A 19,848-nucleotide genomic window follows, 5' to 3' on the forward strand; every position below is an offset into this window, starting at 1 on the left:
CAAACTCAGTGACTAGGAGAAATGTCAGCATACTGATGAGATAAACACGTCTAATCCTATATTCTGCTCTGTTCCTGCCATTCCTTTCCTCAAGCCCTATGTCAGAATTGCAAAACAGCTAAACATGATGGGCCATTTACACTTGATTAAAAACGATAGTAGGTCTATGAGACAAGGAAGTCAATTTGAAAACATGACACCAAAGTTAAAGTCGTGAAACAGAAAGAAGAAGACAAGGTGTGAGTGTTTTTTACGTGAGTTGAATATTAATGTTAAGAGTTTTTACAAGTGTAATTTCTTCTGCATTGGCTTACAGGAGTCCTCCATCAAGCGGCAGCTACGGACCCTTGAAGCAGCCAATCACGTGGGTGTTGCCATAGTCTCTAGTGCCGTCACTACAGTGATCTCAACCATTCCACTCTTTTTTTGCGTCATTGTGCCTTTCGCCAAGTTTGGTCAGATTGTGGCCATCAACACGGCAATTTCCATCGCATTCACTCTCACGGTCACTACTGCGCTCCTGGCGACAATGGGACCCGCCGACTTCACACGGACACCCAGAGCCGTGCTCAAAGCCGCTCTGGTGGTCCTGATCATGGGTGTCTGTGGAGGTCTGCTTTGGTGGACTGGATCACAGTTTGCTCCTGACACACTGATCTAAATCACACAGCGAATCCCTCCTGCACCCGTTTCAGGCCGAGGAACCTCATTCCAGGTGGATTTCAAGTGTGCAACTGTGATTTGTGACAGTGAGACAACATACGTGAACATGAACTCATTGGGAAGCAAGTTGGGGAAAGTGAAGTATTTAACATATGTGGCACACTGTTAGAAATTAGGAAACCCTGTACGTGAATAGTGAACAGTCTGCATGAAGCCCTGACAGACGTGGGAAATACGTCGGACACATTTAGGTGAATGACACTGTCTTTGCTATCATGAATCGATCTGTCAGGGACTTGCATTAATGTATGACCAAAAGTGTTGATTATTCCTCAATATTTTGTTTTATTCACAACATGGAATGAAGAGATTTAGAGGATGTGAGGACATGTCTTACATTGGTTCAAGTGTGATGAAGGCCTGAAGTCTCAGAGGAGAAGAACATGAATTCTGTGAATTCATCTCACGTGCGGGAGCAGGACAACACTGAAGGAGAAAGTCTAAGACAAAGCTACTTTTACACCGCCCTTGAGGGATGTTGCAACAGGGTTGGTGTTTCAACTTGAGAGTTAATTATTTGAACCCCAAATGTCGAAGTTCTACTGTACATTTTGGTTGAAGTCAGCAAGAAATGACATTCACTAGCCGTTTTACTTTTGCAATGCTACATACATCTTTTTTGCAGAGTTTGCAGATTTAGACTCGTTCCTGGGTGAACATCTTTTGTTGATCCTGGAACAAAATTCCTGTTCGAAAATTTTGTCCTATCTATAGCCGCTTTCCGACCGGAGGAACCTTTTCACAGTTCCTAGAACTATTGCGGGAAGTTCCCGGATGTCGGCGTATTCGCACTGCAGGAACTAGGAACAATTTTAGTTCTAGGAACTCCATTTGGAGAAACTAATTTAGCTCCTACTTCAGAGTAGGGTCTAAACCAGCACAATAGGAACTACTCGTGACGTTAGTGTACGCTGATGACCGAACGCACGCAAAACACCAGCACCTGCCATTTTTAAAACAGCTATATGTAAACACACAGATTATAGCCTATATATTTACTCCAGAAACTAGATACAAACATGGAAAACAGTGATAGATGGGCCTCTAAACCTTTATGCTGAAGAGAAAATCCAACGCAACTTTGAGGGGACCAAGTCAAACATGATTATGTATTTCTGCTCAGCTAGCAACACTGGACATCAACCACACGGCATAGGCAAATAACTTTTTTTTCATATACTGTGTTCTTTCTATAACAATTCTATCTAATAACATGTTTAACAGTACTGTGAGACAGATCGCTAACTAATGAACACAGAGAATGCGAGCATTGTTTGCTCTGGCGTTCTCAGCGCCGTCAAAATAAAGGTCCTTCGCTCCGTCAAAATAAAAGTCGCCGTGCTTGCGTCACTCCCTTACCCCTCCTACCAGTTCCTATGGCCACTTGGCCAGTGCGAACGCAAACAGCAAAACCGAGTTTGGGGGAGAGTAGTTCATAGAACTGTTTAGAAGTGGACAGTTCCTATAACTAAGCTCCTGTAACTACTTGGTCGGAAAGCGCCTTATATCTCTACCCCTAAACCTAACCCTACACATAACTTATCCCCAAAAACAGAGGGAAAATGATTGGTGAATAACACTGACAACTTGACATTAACTGTAAACACTCCCTCAAATCTGATTGGTTGATTGGAATGTTGATCCAGGATCAACAAAGATGTCATTCCAGGAACATGATGCACTTGGTGGAATTAGGTTAGGCCTGATTTGGTTTCATCCATCAGGAATCGATTGGATGGTAAAAAGTGAAAAGTTAACCCTCCTGTGTATTTCACCATATCACTTCGTCTTCAGATAGAGATTTTAGAAAGCTGTGTTAGCTACAACAGTAAAACAATGCTAAATAGCTAACTGGCTATTGTATAGTCCACAAAGCCTTGGTTACACTTGGTTTTTGTTATCTAAAACAATTAAAAATAATTTTACTTAACTGAAATAAAGCTGAAATAAACTATAAATATTAGATGAAAAACTTTACATTAAAAAACTTTAATGAAAGAAATTTAAAATTTCTAAACTTAAATAATGGCAAAATTAAAATTGGCATTAGTGAAAATGCCCCAACTCAATATCATGAGAAAACGTCTCGGTTACGTATGTAACCCTCGTTCCCTGAAGGAGGGAACAGAGACGTAGTCGAAATTATGACTGATTGGGATCACGCTTAAGCCTGTTTTATGCTTCTGCGTCGAATTGACGGAGTACCCCCGCAGACCCTTCTGCGTCGACGCGAACCCCTCTCCGCCCCCTCCGCCGTAGCTCGACGTGCACCTCCAAAAAATTGTAACTACGCGTCGAGGCGACGCAGACCACAAGGGCTGTGATTGGTCAGATTGCAGAAGAAAGGCTCAATGTAATTTGCCAATGCATCCAGTGATTACAGCAATTACTTAATGTAATTTTCACTGAGTGCAGGCTGTCACTAAAAAGAACATGGGAAAATACAAAGACACTTGGTGTAAGTGTATCCCTGCTATACCTCTAACCCATTCACATCTGTGATTAGGCTACTCTCTAATTACACTGACATATGATCTTTCTAGTATGCTGTTTATTTATCTTGGAGGTGTGCGGTCAACATAGGGACCATGTCAAAAACAGTATAATTATATCTCTGATTACAAAACCTAAAACAATAAGGGTAAAAAAAGTTCTTGGCTGTCAGCAATCTATATGTAATTATTGTTGATGTAATTGGTACTGTAGATCCATTGGGATAAAATGGCTAAAATTCCCAAGGGTTTGTGTGTTTCAAATTCCCCAATCCTTTCCCTGTCTTTGTGCACTGGTCGTACAGACCACCTTCGCTGACGTCTTCTTTTTCTTCTGCGATTAAACATTTGCAATAAAATCATTTGTTGTTCAACGTCGATTAGCCATTGTCGCAAATGAAAAAGCGGAACCGGCGCACGGAACCAAAACAAACTGGCAAAGAGACACGTTGCGGAAGGGTAGAGATCTGAAGTACGCATCCGTCAGGTCGAACGCTGCAGACCAATCTTGGGGACAGAGCATTCGAAAAGGCGTTTCTGAGTTTTAAACTTGAACAGAAGCTTGTAAAGGGCCCGACTCAAGAGACGCAGGTCCAAGATTGGCCGTAACTCACCACCTTTTTAGAGTACAATGAAGTACGGGCTGTAGAAGCTGGTCTTCAAATCGGCTGGAGGGACCGGCTCAATCGCATCCTTCGCCAGTAGGAGTGCGATGACCGCGCACATGACAGACGCACATTCGCTGAACACTGAAGTGTAACGAATATGCAAACCCATGCGGCACTCCAGTCTTCTTCTGGGAAGTTGGCCCAAAAGAAATACTAGAGCGGGGCATGGGAGTGGGACTCCACCTTCGCGAATGAAGGCGAGTCTCGATCTCAACACTGATATGGTAATATTCCTGCTGTGGGAACATGAGTCATCCACGAGAGCTGCTTCAGCATGCTGTAAGCCCAAACACGTGATGTATCTATTGTGACCGTCAGAGGGGGAAAGAGCCCTACCGCACCCAGAATGGCACCCAGAAACGCACGGATGGAATGGCATCTTGAAAAAGACGCAAACACACCCGTGTTGCTCTTTCAGGAAATGGGTCCCGTCACCAGTCGGCTCCGAAGCGAAAGACAACTGGCGCGTGCATCTACTTCTGTATTTATACTCGCGCTGCGGGGCGGAGCGTGTGATGCAACTCACTCACGCCAATGTTCATTGGCTCGTTTTAACAATACTCGAAGATGACAGGCTCCCTAAGCGTGATCCCAATGAGTCGTAACGTCGACTACATCGAACGTGAGCGACTGAAAGGGAACAGCTGTTTTACAGTTTAGTGAATTGGTGGTGAATTCATACAATTTAATTTATACGAAAGCGTAAAATTTTTAGAAGCATGAAGGTCCACCCCTAAACAACCCTCAGAGGAGCGCAAGAAGATCACATGAAAACGTATGAATGAGATTGTACAAACTCATACGAAGTTGCAACAAATACATAAAATAGTTATGAATTTCCATGCGAGTGTGTTGGTTTTTTCTTCGTATAACATGCTCAATAAGGCCAGGAATGTAAATAGGATCCATTTTGATTTCATGTTGACTTTAAGGAACAGAAACAAACCTCATTTTTAAAATGTTGCATAGAAACCGTCCAACATTTGATCTTACGATCATTTCTCAAATTCAGAGAACGAACGTACGCACTACAAACTTACTCTCGCCCACAAGAAAAAGTTTGTACGTCTGCTTTTGCACAAATGCACATTTTAGAAATGAGGCCCCAGACCTCTCAAACATACAGGATGCTCTATTTCTTATAACAGCCAACATTTTTCCTACCTTCATGTAAGAGGTTACTGTACATTGTTTTGTATTTGTCAGAAAACCGTTGAAGAGGATTGCAGTACCGATCGTACTGCCTAGGGCTCTTAGTTGTATTTCGAAGTAAACATGATAAAAAGTGATTTTTTTGTGTCTGGACTTTGTAAGATGAAAGTGTAATATCATGGTGAATTTCATGCTGGCTTTTGTAAGATTCTGGTGAAACAAACATTGAGTTCTGCAGAGTAACGCTGTGCTTCTGATGTGGTTTGTTAAAATCCCCAGTGAAACCATGTTTGCATTTGTGTTTCTGCACACCAAACTTTACCCAATGTGTCTATCTTTTTTGATTGTTGCCATTTATCTGTCTTTCAAAACATTCAGACACACAAAGTAACAATAATCGCATGCAACCTTCTATCGGCCTGATCCTTTGACCTCTGGAAATAAGTCTGGAAATAATACTGCAGTTCAGCAGCAATCCACTTTCAGACACTCGCTGTCCTCCTAAAAGCTCTCCACTGCCCTCCGTGTGCAGGAATATACAAACCACACAGAATTCACCTTCACAGGTCTGTCTGCTCAACCTGGTGGTTTTCTGCAATATTCATGATAAAGGATTATTATAGAGAAATATTCACATATTAAAGGGATATTATTTCATAATTTACTCACCCTCAAGTTGTTCCAAACCTGTATAAGTTTCTTCCTTCTGCTGAACACAAAAGATGATATTTTGATGAATGTTGGTAACCAAACAGTTTCTGGTCCCCATTGACTTCCATAGTATTTTCTTCCTACTATGGAAGTCAATGGCAATCATCAACTGTTTGATTACCAACATTTTTCAAAATATTTTATTTTGCGTTCAGCAGAAGAAAGAAACTCATACAGGTTTGGCACAACTAAGTGATGACAATTTTCATTTTTGGGTGAACTATCCCTTTAACATGCCATACAGTACATTGTGTACAAAGTGTGAATTTCACAAAGAAATGTGCAGGTCAATTTTCACCTTAAAATTATGTAGAGAAATTATGTTTGCATCAAGAAAATAAAACCTATTTAGGGCTTTTGGTCAAGTTGTTATAAGCTAAGTACATTTCTTTCTTTTTTTATACAACACAATAAAAATTTATAAAAAAAATATTTTAGTACAATAAGCATGATGTCTGATTACAAACATACAATGGCAATATATACTGACAATGGTTGCATGGCTGGTTAAATGTGCATTTTCTTTATGCAATTGATATTGGGGTGAAATATGTCCCCCAAAATTCTTGAGTTTCAACAAGATTCTCCCCAAAAAGACTTATGATGGAGCTAACATCAGTCTTTATGGGTATAACATCAGTCTTTATGGGTATATAGAGTATAATATTCCCATTACAACAGTAAAATCAAAAATACATCTTTTCACTATATTTCTAAATCGCACATTTTCTTATGCAAGAGTGAAAATGCTTAAAATACTTGCTTGACTTTATTTAGCTCTTCCCATCAATTCTGCTTAATTTTTAATGATGGAAATGGTAGATAGGCATTAATAATGCACTGTGGTGACCATTCATAATTGATGATCTGTTATTTCGCAGATTCAATATGTGGTTTGTTTAGAAATCCACCCGGTCATCAAGATGAGCAGGAAGCCAAACTCCATCCTCAATGTGAGCTCAAGACCTTGAAACCATTAGACAATAATACACATAGGACTTTTCCCTTCAGTGTTGAGCTTATATTTGGAAAAACACCAGTTATATTACAAAAAAGAAATAGAAAAAAAATAATTGAAAGCATTCAAAATTACAATAGAGTGCTTGCCTAGTGTTTTCCTTTAATTAGCTTTCTTACATAGTGCTAACTACTGTAATTGAATTGGTATAATTGGGATTTTATTCAGTTAATTAAACGGTCAGTCCACAATTCCTGAGTCTACAAGACAAAATGTGACATGAAGCATTTCAAAATGAAAATAACATTTTATGAAATAGATGCACTTGTTAACACTATGTGCAATACATAGGTGAAAATTAGCTATACAATATAAATAAATTGCATCTTTTGTCTGCAATTACACATAGCCTTACTTCTCATCAAGTTATCTATGGTTTAGTGTACTTTGAATACATTAATACATATTTACATACATACATATGATAAAATGCATAAACATGTACCAAGTCTTGTGTGGGAAGGCCGGTCAGGGTGAACAGATCAAGCATATACACTATTATGCTGAGGTAACATTTCAGAAATGTGATCAAACAGATCATTTGAAGCCCACATTCGGCCACAAAACACTCTATTTCTAACAGGAAATAACATGGGCATTAAAAACATTAATAATGCTTAGGAGAATGTGCTTTGCTTAGCAAAATCTACAAGTGCTCCACTACTCTAAAAAGCTATGCTAGGAAGCATATTCAAATACAGAGATGCGAAATTGGCTATAGACGTTCTCTTGGACACACAAAATAAAATCCATTTGAAGAACTAGGATATAAGTTAGTTGATCTTGAGCATAAAGCGTAACCATCCTTAGCTTGCAAGAACAAATATTGAGCAACTTGAGGCTTGAGGTGAACACGTGGCTCGAGGTGAACTGATTCAAAGTTCAGATGGAAGGCATTGCAGAAACGTCTAAAACCCTTTAAAACCCAAAAATGTTTCCTCTAAAAACCATAATCCTCATCATTTGCCTTAATGGATTCCACACACCCAAGTCAAACAGTAGCCAAGTCCTGAAACGATTTAAATCTAGTGTCTTGAAATGATTTGGTGGCTAACAACAATCAGATATCCTGAACCTGAGATTTAAAAGAGCTTTAGGTAAATCCACAAAGGCAAACAGGTGTGAAATGATATTGTATGATGAAAAGAGCTGTTGAAACGGAGGAGACAAAGTCGACAGCCTTTGAAGGAGCTCTGCAGGAGAGAGAGAGAGAGAGAGAGAGAGAGAGAGAGAGAGAGAGAGAGAGAGAGAGAGAGAGAGAGGGGTGGGAGGTAGGGAGCAGTGATGTAGTCTGCATACTTGGAAATGGAGTGCGGGAACACTTTAGATCAAATAATCAACCCTGGGGACAAGACTATTCAGCACTATTCTGCACAGACTTGACATCTAATATCCTTTTTTTCCCAACTGACATTGGACATCAATGGAGAAAGAGCGATTTCAGGTGACCGACATGCCTGGGGTTGCAGGGCTCATTTGAAATAGCACCATCCCACCACTCTCTCACACGCTGAGGTACGTTATTGGTACAAATTAACATATTACACAGTTTTAACAGTTTTTCCCATAGCCAACGATGTAAGAGCAACATCCACCTAGCAATGGGGCACCTTAAGACTGCTAAAAAGGACAATTTCAGGTTTTAACTCAAAATCGGATTGCTGCACAGACAACAGAACTTAGTCAGAGTAGACGGCATATTTAAAAACATTTTTTTTTGACTAACCCTCAAGTTATTCCAATTTCTTTCTTTTTTTTCTGTGGAACACAAAAGAACAATATTTCAGAGTTCACAGATTTTTCCATTCAATGAAAGTCAATGTTATGTTCTTTTGGACCCCAGTGACTTTCATTATATGGACAAATTTGTTATTCCAAATTGCTTCTTTTGTGTTTTGCAGAAGAAAGAACATCATACAAGTTTGAAATGACATGGGAGAGAGCAAATGATGACAGAATCTTCATTTTTGGTTGAACTACCTTTTTAAGGTCATAGGTCACGTCTATTTTTTTAAGCTTTTTGGAATCTACCCTGACTATGGTCCATACATGCAGCTTTCATACTATGACAAAAAAACAACAACATTTGGGTCATGGGCTGCAAGGAAAGAGCCTGAGAAAGAGGAAAAAGGCTAGGATGTGTTATAAGAAAACAGTGTTGGGACATCGGGACACAAGAGTGTCCACCAATTTTCATGTGATTGTGCCTAATTTGTTAATGATTGGCAAAGCAGAGAATGAGCGTTTTGAGGATAGAAGCACATTACCCGGACCTTGGAATGGATGTGCGCTTAAACTAAGGACAACTGAACCAAATTTAGAATTTTCCACCATTCTGTTTTTATGCAAAAACAATTAACAGCCATCAGACATGGGCCACATTTTGTTTATTAGTCTTTTAATATGATAACTGTTTCTGGAAAACCTCCTGGAGAGTGATAATATCGGGCAGGGAACCTTCTGGACTAGTGGCCAGGAAAAAGCGAGTTATTACAAATGCTGGTGCCATCACTTCCACATTTCCTTTTAGCTGTACCACATGCATCTCTTTGACATAAAGTGTCATTTGCTCAAGTAACGACAATGAAACCGGCCCACAATGGCCAACGAGACTCGTTATGAACAAGCAATGCCAATAATGTCAAGAAGAGATGATTGTTTCGACACAGTGCAGCGGTAAATCTCACATTTCAAGGTTGGAAAACCTGCAAGGAACCCCGTCTTAAATGCCCTGCTCCACTCATTTCTCACTTCCTCTATCCCACTGTTCCACAGATGATTGGTTTGGTTGACTGCTTGGTTCTCCTGCAGGAGTTACTCAGTGTATTTGTGTTTTTCAAACGCACTCTTGGCTCATGAAAGATGAAAAATGGGGTGGTTCCAGTAGCCGATCAACTATGCCCACCCTCCCTACAATAATCCCTTTCGATTTTGCCCCTATATTGGTATCCAGCGACTGAATACATTCCACCCCCCTCCCCCCTCCACATCTTGCCCCGAATGTAATAATTAAAAAAAGGTAAAAACAAGGTCTACTGCGGAATGGCTTTACTCCTCACAGTCATTAGGGGATGCCAGAACCCCTGTGAACTACTGAGGTGCGGTTGGCGTTCTTGCGGCTGGTCCGTCGAGTCTTGGTGTTCTTTGCGGCCGGGGGGCTCCGAGCGATGGGTGAGACCCTCCCCCTGGGGCCCTTTCGCTTCCCCCTAGGCCCTACATGGCCCCTCCCGGCCACTAAGGGTCACTTCTTACGAGAGTGGAGTGTGTCCTGAAATTTGGTGCTGGTGTAACGCACGTGGAAGCCCTTCTTATTGATGGTGTCGTCTGAGCGGAATTTGATGACGATGGAGTCGCCAGCAGAATAGATCTCCTCTGGAGGCTGGAAACACAAAGATGGAGGCAGATGTCAACATTTGAGCACACTGGATAGAACCAATTCCCTTTTATTACATCAAACCAACGTCATTATTATCAAATACTTTAAAATGTCAATCAACAGGATTGTTTTTTGTGTACCTCAGTGCCCAGAGTAAGTCAACATTGAGTCAACAAGAGCTGGAAAACCCATGAGCCAGAACTTGAAGTCAGGTTGTCTGGGCACTGCCCACAAAGTATTGGCTCTGACAAACTCATATACATTTTTAACTTTAAACCTAAAATATTAATGTTGAGTCCAAAAAAAAAAAAAAATTGACCAGAATACACTACATGACTTGCACAGATTTATCTGACTTCTGTGATGTGAGGCGGCTAGCAGACGGTCGGTTTAGCCAGTCTGTCTGCTTCCTGACCTGAGCCCTAGTTAGTCACATTACAACTCTAAGACTATGGGCCCTATCTTGCACCCAGCGCAAGTGACTTTGTACACCGATGCATGTATCATTCCTATTTTGCACCCGCGCAAAGCGGACTTTTCCCTCCACAGAAGCACGTCGGTTAACTAAGAAATACACTTGCGCTCCCGGGGGCGGTTCAGCGCAAAGAGGAGGCGTGTTCCGGCGCAAACGGTCCTTCTTGCTATTTTGCAGGTTTAGAAAACAATTGCGCCACTAACCAGGAAAAAATAGTTTAAAGTCAGTGGCGCGTTGCGCATGTTATTCATATGCTATTTTAAGGGCGCATGCTTGGCCATAATCAATGTAGCGTGTGCACAACGCGCACTTTGATTCTCTCATCTACACAGAAGCAGCAGTTTTCATTTTTGCAAATCATACATTATTACGATAGATAGATAGATAGATAGATAGATAGATAGATAGATAGATAGATAGATAGATAGATAGATAAACAATTTATTATAAAAGCATACATCTAGCTTACACATTTACCCAAATTAACCGAAGTTAATTTGGGTGGGTTTCTCCATTTCAATGTAACTTCTCTCTTTTACGGCCGTGACGAGAGCGTTGCTCTCCTTGGCTGTGAACCGCTGCTGGCGCGCGCCTGGCAAATCCGCCGTTACAATAGCAATCCGCTATGGAAAAAGCGCATCTGCTCTTAAAGGGAATGTGAGATGACGCTCTGATTGGTTTATTTCACGTTACGCCCAAACCACACCTATGAATAATGAAGCTACTTCAGACCAACCCATTTTAGATTTGCGCCTGGCGCAAGAGTCATTTATCCCGCCGGGAAAATAGCAACAGCGCCGAGACCCGCCCACAAAGTTACTTGCGCTTTGCGCTTTGACACTTGCGTTTCAGATCGTTAAAATAGGGCCCTATGTGTCATATTACTAGAGAGTAATTTCTCTCCAGAAATTCTGACTGATAAAAATGTTTTTGTACTTAAACTAGAGTTGTATGGATCTCTTAATCCCCTCACACAAGTGCACGACAACGTGGGTCTCTGTTGTTGTTGCCGTCAAACATATTTGATGTTGTTGTTCCAAAACTTTTCCGTCTCCGTTTCTTTTTCGACTGTGAACCAACGAGCTGGAAAAGTCTTGCCACATTGTGGACAAACTTATAATGACAAAACAAAATTAAAGGCACATGTGCATGTCCAAACTCGGTCCTGGAGGGCCACTGTCCTGCAGAGTTTAGCTCCAACTTGCCTCAGCACAGCTGCCTGGAAGTTTCTAGTATGCCTAGTAAGACCTTGATTAACTGGTTCAGATGTGTCTAATTGGGGTTGGACCTGAACTCTATAGGACAGTGATTGAACCCTCCAGGAGCAAGATTTGACACCCCTGGCATGCAAAGTTTGCATGGTTTGAAAAATCGGGTGTGCTGATGATGAAACTTACATCATGCACACTGTACACCTTAGCATACTCGTAAAAACCGAAGTATATGCTGAGCTTTAGAAGGTAGCTGCCTATGTGAAAAGTGGATAGTGAGACTGCTCACTAGGGTTTAAACCTAAAAAAAAACTTGATTCAGTTCAGAGTAGTTTTCACTGTGTAGCTAAAGGTCGGGAAGATGTTAAGATTTAGATTGTGTGATTGTTCTCTGAGCAAGCCTAATGAGTTATTTTGGGCTGTGACAGCCTAATGTGGCAGCACACTTAAGCTCATGTTGCTCGAGGGACATAGTCCCCGCTGTTAGTAAATTGTCAGTTGCTTTGGATTAAAAGCATGTGCTAAATGGCAAGTTACCAAAACTTGATTGAGACAAATGCGCACCGTTTAACATCCTCTCGGTTCAAGTCAAACAAATATCTCAGTCGATGTGCAGGTTGCGCCGTCACAGGTCTGTTGTAATGGGGTCATGGACAGCAGGGTAAATCAGGACTGTAAGGGCCAGTGAACAAAATGTCTGACGGCTCATAGCAACTAATCAAGCATAACTAAGTCATTAAAAGTGAGAGAAGGCAAAGAAATGTGGTTCTGCATATAGCTGGCTTCATTCACACAGAGTACTGCTGGTGCTGTGTGATTAGTCACGTAGAATTTTTTTATTTAATTAAAAAGCTTCTCTATGGAAAATTATCAAGTTGATGATGTGGGCTAAACTACTAAAGGAATAGTTCACCCCAAAATTTCAGTTCTGTCATCATTTACTCTCCCTCACGCATTCCAATCATCTTCAAAACACAAATGAAGATTTTTTAATGGAACCTCAGAGATTTCGGTCCCTCTAATAAAAGTCCATTGCACAAAAACTTTGATGATTCAAAAACATCATTGTAAAAGAAATCCATAAGAACCGAATTTATTAAACTATAAACACTGATCAACACACAAAGAGCATTAAATATGTAAACGGAAGCTCAAACTTTCTTGCGAGATTAACGAGAACCAAAGGCGCCCGTTCTCATGCTTCACACAAGCACATTTAAGCTTCTGCAAGAGGTTTGTTCTCGTGCATCAAGCAAGTACGATTGAGCTTCAGTTTAGCATTTTTGATATGCTCTATATTTGTGCATGGATCAATATGTGTATAAAAGCCTCAATTAAATCTGTTCATCATATAAAGTGATCATTACTCTTCAGAAGACTCGGATTAAAACACAGGTTTCATAAAGTATACATTACTTTTATAATCTCTTTATGAACTTTTTGTGGAATAGACTTTAAGTGAACGGACAGAAATATCCCGGGTTTTATTATAAAAGGTTTTATTAAAAATATCTTCATTTGTGTTTCGAAGATTTGCGCAGGTCTTTTGGGTTTGGAATGACAAGAGATTGGGGTAGTTGAACTATCCCTTTAAAGGTCACTTTTACTACTAAGCTTAGATGTTGTCACGAATCCTCACATGCAATGTACAAGCATTTTGATTTTTATAGATTTTACATAGTAAATCTAGATCTGTATTTTACCCCCGATCCGCAGTAACGGCCTAGTCTGGGTGATTTGGTGTCCGCTCCATCAAACAGCTCCATGTAATCATAGCCACAGTCGGCCTCCTCCTCGATTTCGAAGGTCTGGAAGATGAGCTCCACACCGTAGCCCTTCTCTGCTGTGATCACCCACTGACAGTCTGACGCCCCGGGGTAGTTATTATCACCAAACTGGGCATGAGAGTAAAGGTCTTTAGTTTTCACCTCCGCTTTCAGACGACCTCCACACTCTGGAGAAGAGAGGAAAATGAACATGTGAGGTAATTCACAGGTGAGTCTGACTTCAGCATCTCAGCATATGACTGTATATCAATAGTCTTGTGTAGCCAGACTTGTGACTGAGATCAGCACCCAATGACGTAAACACAGCGCTGTAGCTTAGCAACTAACTTTCATTATTATATTGAGATACAACACATAGTGCTCTAATACATGCTATACATTTGGGATTTCCAAACTCTTTTGTCACCCCCGAACACCTTTGACCTAAAATATTAGATAAGGCCAGTTCACACCAAGGACATTAAAGGCCAAGTTCGGTATTTTACACTTAAAGCCCTGTTTACAGATCGTTTCTGATGAAATAGAACGGTTAAGATTGAAATTTGGACACATGCTGCTGTGTGATTGCAACAGATTGCAACAGGCTTTATCGTAGTTTTTGTCCAACTCCATGGAGTTGGACAAAACTACGATAAAACCTGTTGGAAAGCATCTTTTGCAGCGATTTTCGTGTGAGCATATCAGTGAAAACCCCTGACCACTCGGTGAGTTTCACGTCTTTGTAAATGAAAGTTTAATGCGTTTTAGGAAGGATTGTTCCAGTGCACATATGCAGCCATTTTGGAGGTGGGGGGAGGGAAAGCGAAAGAAACCTAAAATTCTCGGGCCAGCAGCATGTGTCCAAATTTCAATCTTAACCGTTCTATTTCATCAGAAACGATCTGTAAACAGGGCTTTAAGTGTAAAATACCGAACTTGTCCTTTAACAATAAGATAAAGATAATGTTTTAAAAAGCATTCTACATTAAAAACAGATGTGGAGTTAGTCCACACCACAACTGTAACGATAACGGCACAAGGAGACAATATAGTTGAAATCACTGGACAATTTTTTTCCAGCTGATGAATGATAAAAACATTGACAGCCAATCAGAATCCACCTGACTTTAAAGAGCTCAAGCATTTAAAGTGGCAGACGACAAAACTGCAGTGTGTGCATATAATAAAAAAAAAACTTTATCATGCGTTGGGGTGAGCGCTAATATTGTGTGAATGGGCCTTTACACTTAATATTTTAATATAATATTTCAATAATTTAACAAGATATTCACATGTTCATGTTTCTCTAATGTTGGTTAATGGCCAAATAACATACAGGTAAACAAAATATTTCATCTTTATTTTACAGTTCCCTCATGAGCCCACAAGGGTTTGCGAACATCTGAAATAACATAAAAGGTCAAATATAAAATGGTTAGGTCTAGCTCTCAAATATGATGTATGAATATATAAAAAATATATTGAAAATGAAATATATATTTGAAAATCTGAACTTTACATAATGTGTTACAAACCATGAAATGTCCAGAAAGTAATTTCCAAATCTTTCAATTAATATAATTACAAGTAGCACCATTGATAGTATGATCTTTAATCGCTTAAATATGGTAATCATAAACGGCCTACATCATGGCTGATGAACTACATTACTTAAATGGAAAAAAAGTTTTAGTTATTATTAACATTACAAAAATATTAATTATTGAACACTGCATCTTAAGCATCTTAACTCTTTCCCGCCATTGATGGAAATGTCCATGCAATCCATGTTTTCATGTTATATGCTAGGGGGCGCTAATACACATCGTCTGAAACAGTTCTGAATCTCCGGATCAAAACACAGGTGAAGAAGAAGCAGAAACAAGCGACGGAAGCATTGCTGACGCACATGCATGTAAAATGATGTGATTATCAAACATTAAACAGCATATAAATCAAAACTGCCTAACATTACTGAATAAAATGTCGACCCAAAACAAATTCGAAGACTTTTAAGGTGGAGGTGTTGATGGACTCAATCTACTCTTATCTGTGTTTTGATCGTTCATTCTGAATCCGATCCGGACGAAGTCTTTGTCAAAAAAGCAATTTTCTCAGCTTTTTGTTTAAAATGTTGATTTTTTTTTAATGAAACTTACCCACATTCAAGTTTGATTTAAAAAATAATGCATGAAGTTAGGATAAAACATTTTTTTTTTTTATACTTAAACATATTTCATGTTCAGATATTCATACAACAAAATATTCTGGGGGCCATGACATTTTTGTGACTGTCAACTTAAAAAGAAAAAAAGCTGGCGGGGAAAGATTTACAAAGCAAAAAGCCATTTAATTTGATTTTACCACAGCCTGTTTTTAGGAATAAAACAAAGCACTGCACAGTCTCTTATAGTTGTATTATATAAGTTTGGCTTGTATAAGGTTATATTATAAAAGACTACCAGTCTCTTACAGACTCCAGTATGTAACGTTGATGCACAATTAATTTAGATAGATGTGAGCTCACCTGCAGTATGGGAAGCCTCAAAGCCTTTCTTCTGCACGGAGTTATCAGAGTAGAAGCGGATGAACATCTTGTTTCCGGTGGATATGATTGGCTGAGGTTTCTTGGTGCCGCAGTAGCGTCCGAGGCTTGCCGCTTTCCCATCCCGACCATCATAAATCTCAATGTGGTCATAAGTACATTCCAGATGAGGCTCCATGTCGATTTCATTGAAAGCCTGAAACAAGCGGCTCAAGTCAAAGTTTGAACGGGGAAACATCAGATTTTCAAGAATTATAAAGCTTCTTGATACAAGACTTCCGATGTAATCGAGCGCTATGTTTATATAAAAACCAATGGAGAAGCAGCAAAGTAGAATGCAAAAATGCGTTCTGTGCAAACAACCCCTATAGGACCATTTACACAGTTTTAAAAGGCGAAATGCAGGGCAGTGGATTGAAAAACAGGTCAAACGCGTCTGTCTAGCACAAGTTTACATAAAAAACCAACAGAAGAGCAGCGCAATGAAATGCAAAAATACATTGCGTGAACATAGAATGTGTTTTTGAGTTTAAAAACATGAAATTCAGGGTCATACAGTCCATATAAGCTGCGAAAGCTCTGCATACCCAAGCCATTTCAGAGAAAATGATTTCAGTGACTGGCTAATTAATATTAATATGCTAACATAATAAATTGTTGGGAATACGTATGTAACTGTCCGTAAATTATTTATTTGCCAAATTTACTCCAGTTACGGAGGGATTTGGGGGAGCAGATCCACAAGAGTTTTGGCGTCTACGTTCCATTGTTATGAATCGTTATTATTGTTGCATATGGCTTTGATTTTCTAGCTAATTATTTAGTAAAATATCTATTTTGTATGAAATAAAAATGTTTAGTTCAGTAAATTTGCTTTACAGTAAATGTAAACTTCTATAACTGTTTTATAGTTTCATTTTTTGAAGTGCTTCTGCAATAATCTCCTGACCAACCTTAGGTGTGTATTTGAAAAGCATTCATGAATTACAACCATTTAAGTTAAGTGCTATGCTCAAAAGGGGGGGCTGACAGTTAACTTAAGCGGTACTTGGTGAATCAAAGAACGAATTTCATTTACAAATATGGTAGGAAAATGGGAATACTTTTAAATCGACACCTGCCATGGTGTTTCTTTTATGTCGACTCCGATTATGTGTCTTTGAGTGTGTCTTAAGCCAATTCTCCCTACCGTTTAACTATTCTGTTTGGTTATATCACATGGTAATGCGGAGCCACTGCTGTACATTTCCCAACTATTGTAAATATGGATGGAGAGAGATTGTACATACTATTTTGATCCGATGTCCTGGAGTGGTGGACAGGGCCCAGGTGCAGTCCTTCTTACTGGGGTATTTATCTGGCCAGTTAGGGCTGGTGATGGTCCCGCTCACGCTGTTCACAACGTGATCACAACCGGCTGCAAGAGATACCAATAACACGTGATGTCCAACTTCGAGTATACACACAAGCAGTCTCATCCTCTTGCTCATCACATGAGCCACATTCAAACACTGAGAATCGTTGTGGTTTTCGGCATTGCATTTCATAACCTTCTCAAACACCTTTTCTCCACCATTTTACTTATTTTCTCCCAAGCACTGCTACTCTTTCTATTTATGCCCGCAAGAGGAAGGCGTTCTCTAAAAATATTCAGACACTAGTTAGTGCCAGTGAGCTTAAATCAATGGTGAAGGTTTCTGAGCATTCTTGTGCTAATAGGGAATCTAAAACAACCAGACTGCTGTTCATTTCTCATAGAGAAAACACAGAGATCCTCCAGGCATCCAGCATCTAATTCTGCTCGATTTAGTGAAATACTTGTCAAAACCAATTTCCAACCCTAATCTAGGGTTGTGGCTTATCCTTCCTTATAAAATAGACAGTTTCAGCTCTGATTGGATATTAATATATTAAAAGAACAGGGATAGTTCACAGGAATGACAATCTTGTGCACATTTACTCGCCTCGTGTTGCTTAAATTGACTCCCCTCGTGATGGATCTTGTGTGCATCATAATCAAATGTGCGGCAATTTTGATTATGTGGAATAAAGAACAAGACTTGAAAGCTAACACAGAGGACGATTCTACATTTCAGTCTGTTCCTCACAAAGCTATGGTATCTCTTCCGAAGAAGCATATTGAACATGATTATGGTTGTTTTATGGCACTTATTTTTCCTTTTTAGCACTTGATACTGTAGCTGTGATCAGCTGTCATTGTATAAAGAAGAAAAGCATGAGCATTCTTCAAAATATCTTCTTTTGTGTTCCGCAGAAGAGAAATGTCATACAGGTTTGGAACAACATGAGGGTAAATATTGAACTTGGCTTATTTTATCATATCGTTGTTGCTACTATTTTATAAAACAATACGCTATGATTTTGAGGAAGTTTACATGGCCACTCATGGCTTATTGCTTCAAAGCAACACTGCCTCTCTGTGTATCCACATATAAGATAAGTGTGTGTGTGTGTGTGTGTGTGTGTGTGTGTGTGTGTGTGTGTGTGTGTGTGTGTGTGTGTGTGTGTGTGTGTGTGTGTGTGTGTGTGTGTGTGTGTGTGTGTGTGTGTGTGTGTGTGTGTTTTTTTCTCACCTTCCTTGCAGTCATGTTTATTCTCATGAAGTACAAAGCCACTTCTGCACTGACAACTGTAGCTGCCAAAAGTGTTCACACATTCATGCTGACATCCGCCGTTCTCCTTAGAGCATTCGTCTTTATCTGTGAAAACAAAGCACCAGATCTCAACAAAACACTCACTTTTTTCCCCCTAGAATGTTTAAAAAAAAAATATATATATATATTTTAATAAAGACTTTATTCTACTTTAACAGGACAGATTATAATAGAATTACACTTTTTATTGTGTTTCTTTAACAATTTTTTTCTCAATTTTAAAATGTTGAATTGTTGAAATTTGTCATCATATTATTATCCCAGACCCAGAGTGCTTAAATTCCCCTCTATAATAAATAAAAACAGACAATAAATCAGGACAATTTTACACTGCACTTTTTCATAAGAACTGTAAACTTAAAATTAATTTGGTATGCGAGTTTGAATCAATGACAGTGCTACCAAGGCCAGCAATTCTTTGCTATATATACACACTTTTATATAGTCAAAGGGCTTGACATTCACTTTTTTGCTCACCAGCCACTGTGGCTTGTGGTTTTCCAAAGTTACAAGCCACTCATTTTCACTGGCCACAATTTTGACATCGATACCATGGGGGAAAACTACCAAGTAGATATTTTTTATATTATCTCATAATTTGGCAGCAGGTTTATTAGGCTGCTGTCACTTTAAGACCTGACGCACGGATCCATTATACTGTTACACATGCGTTTTCTTTCTCAACTGTTTATGTTCGCTTATAACATATTGTAACTGACTGTGTTTATGTGAATACTCGCCAAGACCGGCATTTTGACATTATTTTGTGACACTGTTTAAGTGCAATAAGCAGCAAAAAAGAACTCAATGTAGTGCTGAGAGGCAGCTTTATGTGCGCACACTTTGGGTGTGAGCAAAAAATCTACGGGAATGGGTAAAATTTTGCACAATACGCACAACCCCACGCCGAAATCCAAGCCCTGTAACACCAACAATACTCAGCAAATGAAATGAATGAGTGAGGGGAGGCGGGTTTGTGTGTAACTCGCTGTCGGAGAGATGAGAGAGTGAGAAAGCGCAGCTGGTATCGTGTATC

At 39.6% G+C, this 19,848-nt stretch overlaps 2 protein-coding genes across 2 annotated transcripts in view; one reads left to right on the forward strand and one right to left on the reverse strand.

Annotated features, from left to right (window-relative positions):
* The window catches only part of disp3 (dispatched RND transporter family member 3), a 73,631-nt gene extending 70,096 nt beyond the window's left edge, over positions 1-3,535 (forward strand). The window contains exon 21 of the mRNA XM_082188676.1: positions 317-3,535. Within this exon, the coding sequence (XP_082044802.1) occupies positions 317-661 (345 nt within the window). The 3' untranslated portion in view covers positions 662-3,535. The remainder of the gene's footprint in view (positions 1-316) is intronic.
* A 3,217-nt stretch (positions 3,536-6,752) lies between these two features.
* The window catches only part of bmp1a (bone morphogenetic protein 1a), a 100,141-nt gene continuing 87,045 nt past the window's right edge, over positions 6,753-19,848 (reverse strand). Inside the window, exons 16-20 of the mRNA XM_082188693.1 lie at positions 18,732-18,857; positions 17,427-17,554; positions 16,120-16,333; positions 13,530-13,780; positions 6,753-10,143 (exon numbers count right to left, since the gene is read on the reverse strand). Of these exons, the coding sequence (XP_082044819.1) occupies positions 10,006-10,143; positions 13,530-13,780; positions 16,120-16,333; positions 17,427-17,554; positions 18,732-18,857 (857 nt within the window). The 3' untranslated portion in view covers positions 6,753-10,005. The remainder of the gene's footprint in view (positions 10,144-13,529; positions 13,781-16,119; positions 16,334-17,426; positions 17,555-18,731; positions 18,858-19,848) is intronic.

This window comes from Leuciscus leuciscus (genome assembly GCF_965113295.1).
Source record: "Leuciscus leuciscus genome assembly, chromosome: 13".
Taxonomy (NCBI): domain Eukaryota; kingdom Metazoa; phylum Chordata; class Actinopteri; order Cypriniformes; family Leuciscidae; genus Leuciscus; species Leuciscus leuciscus.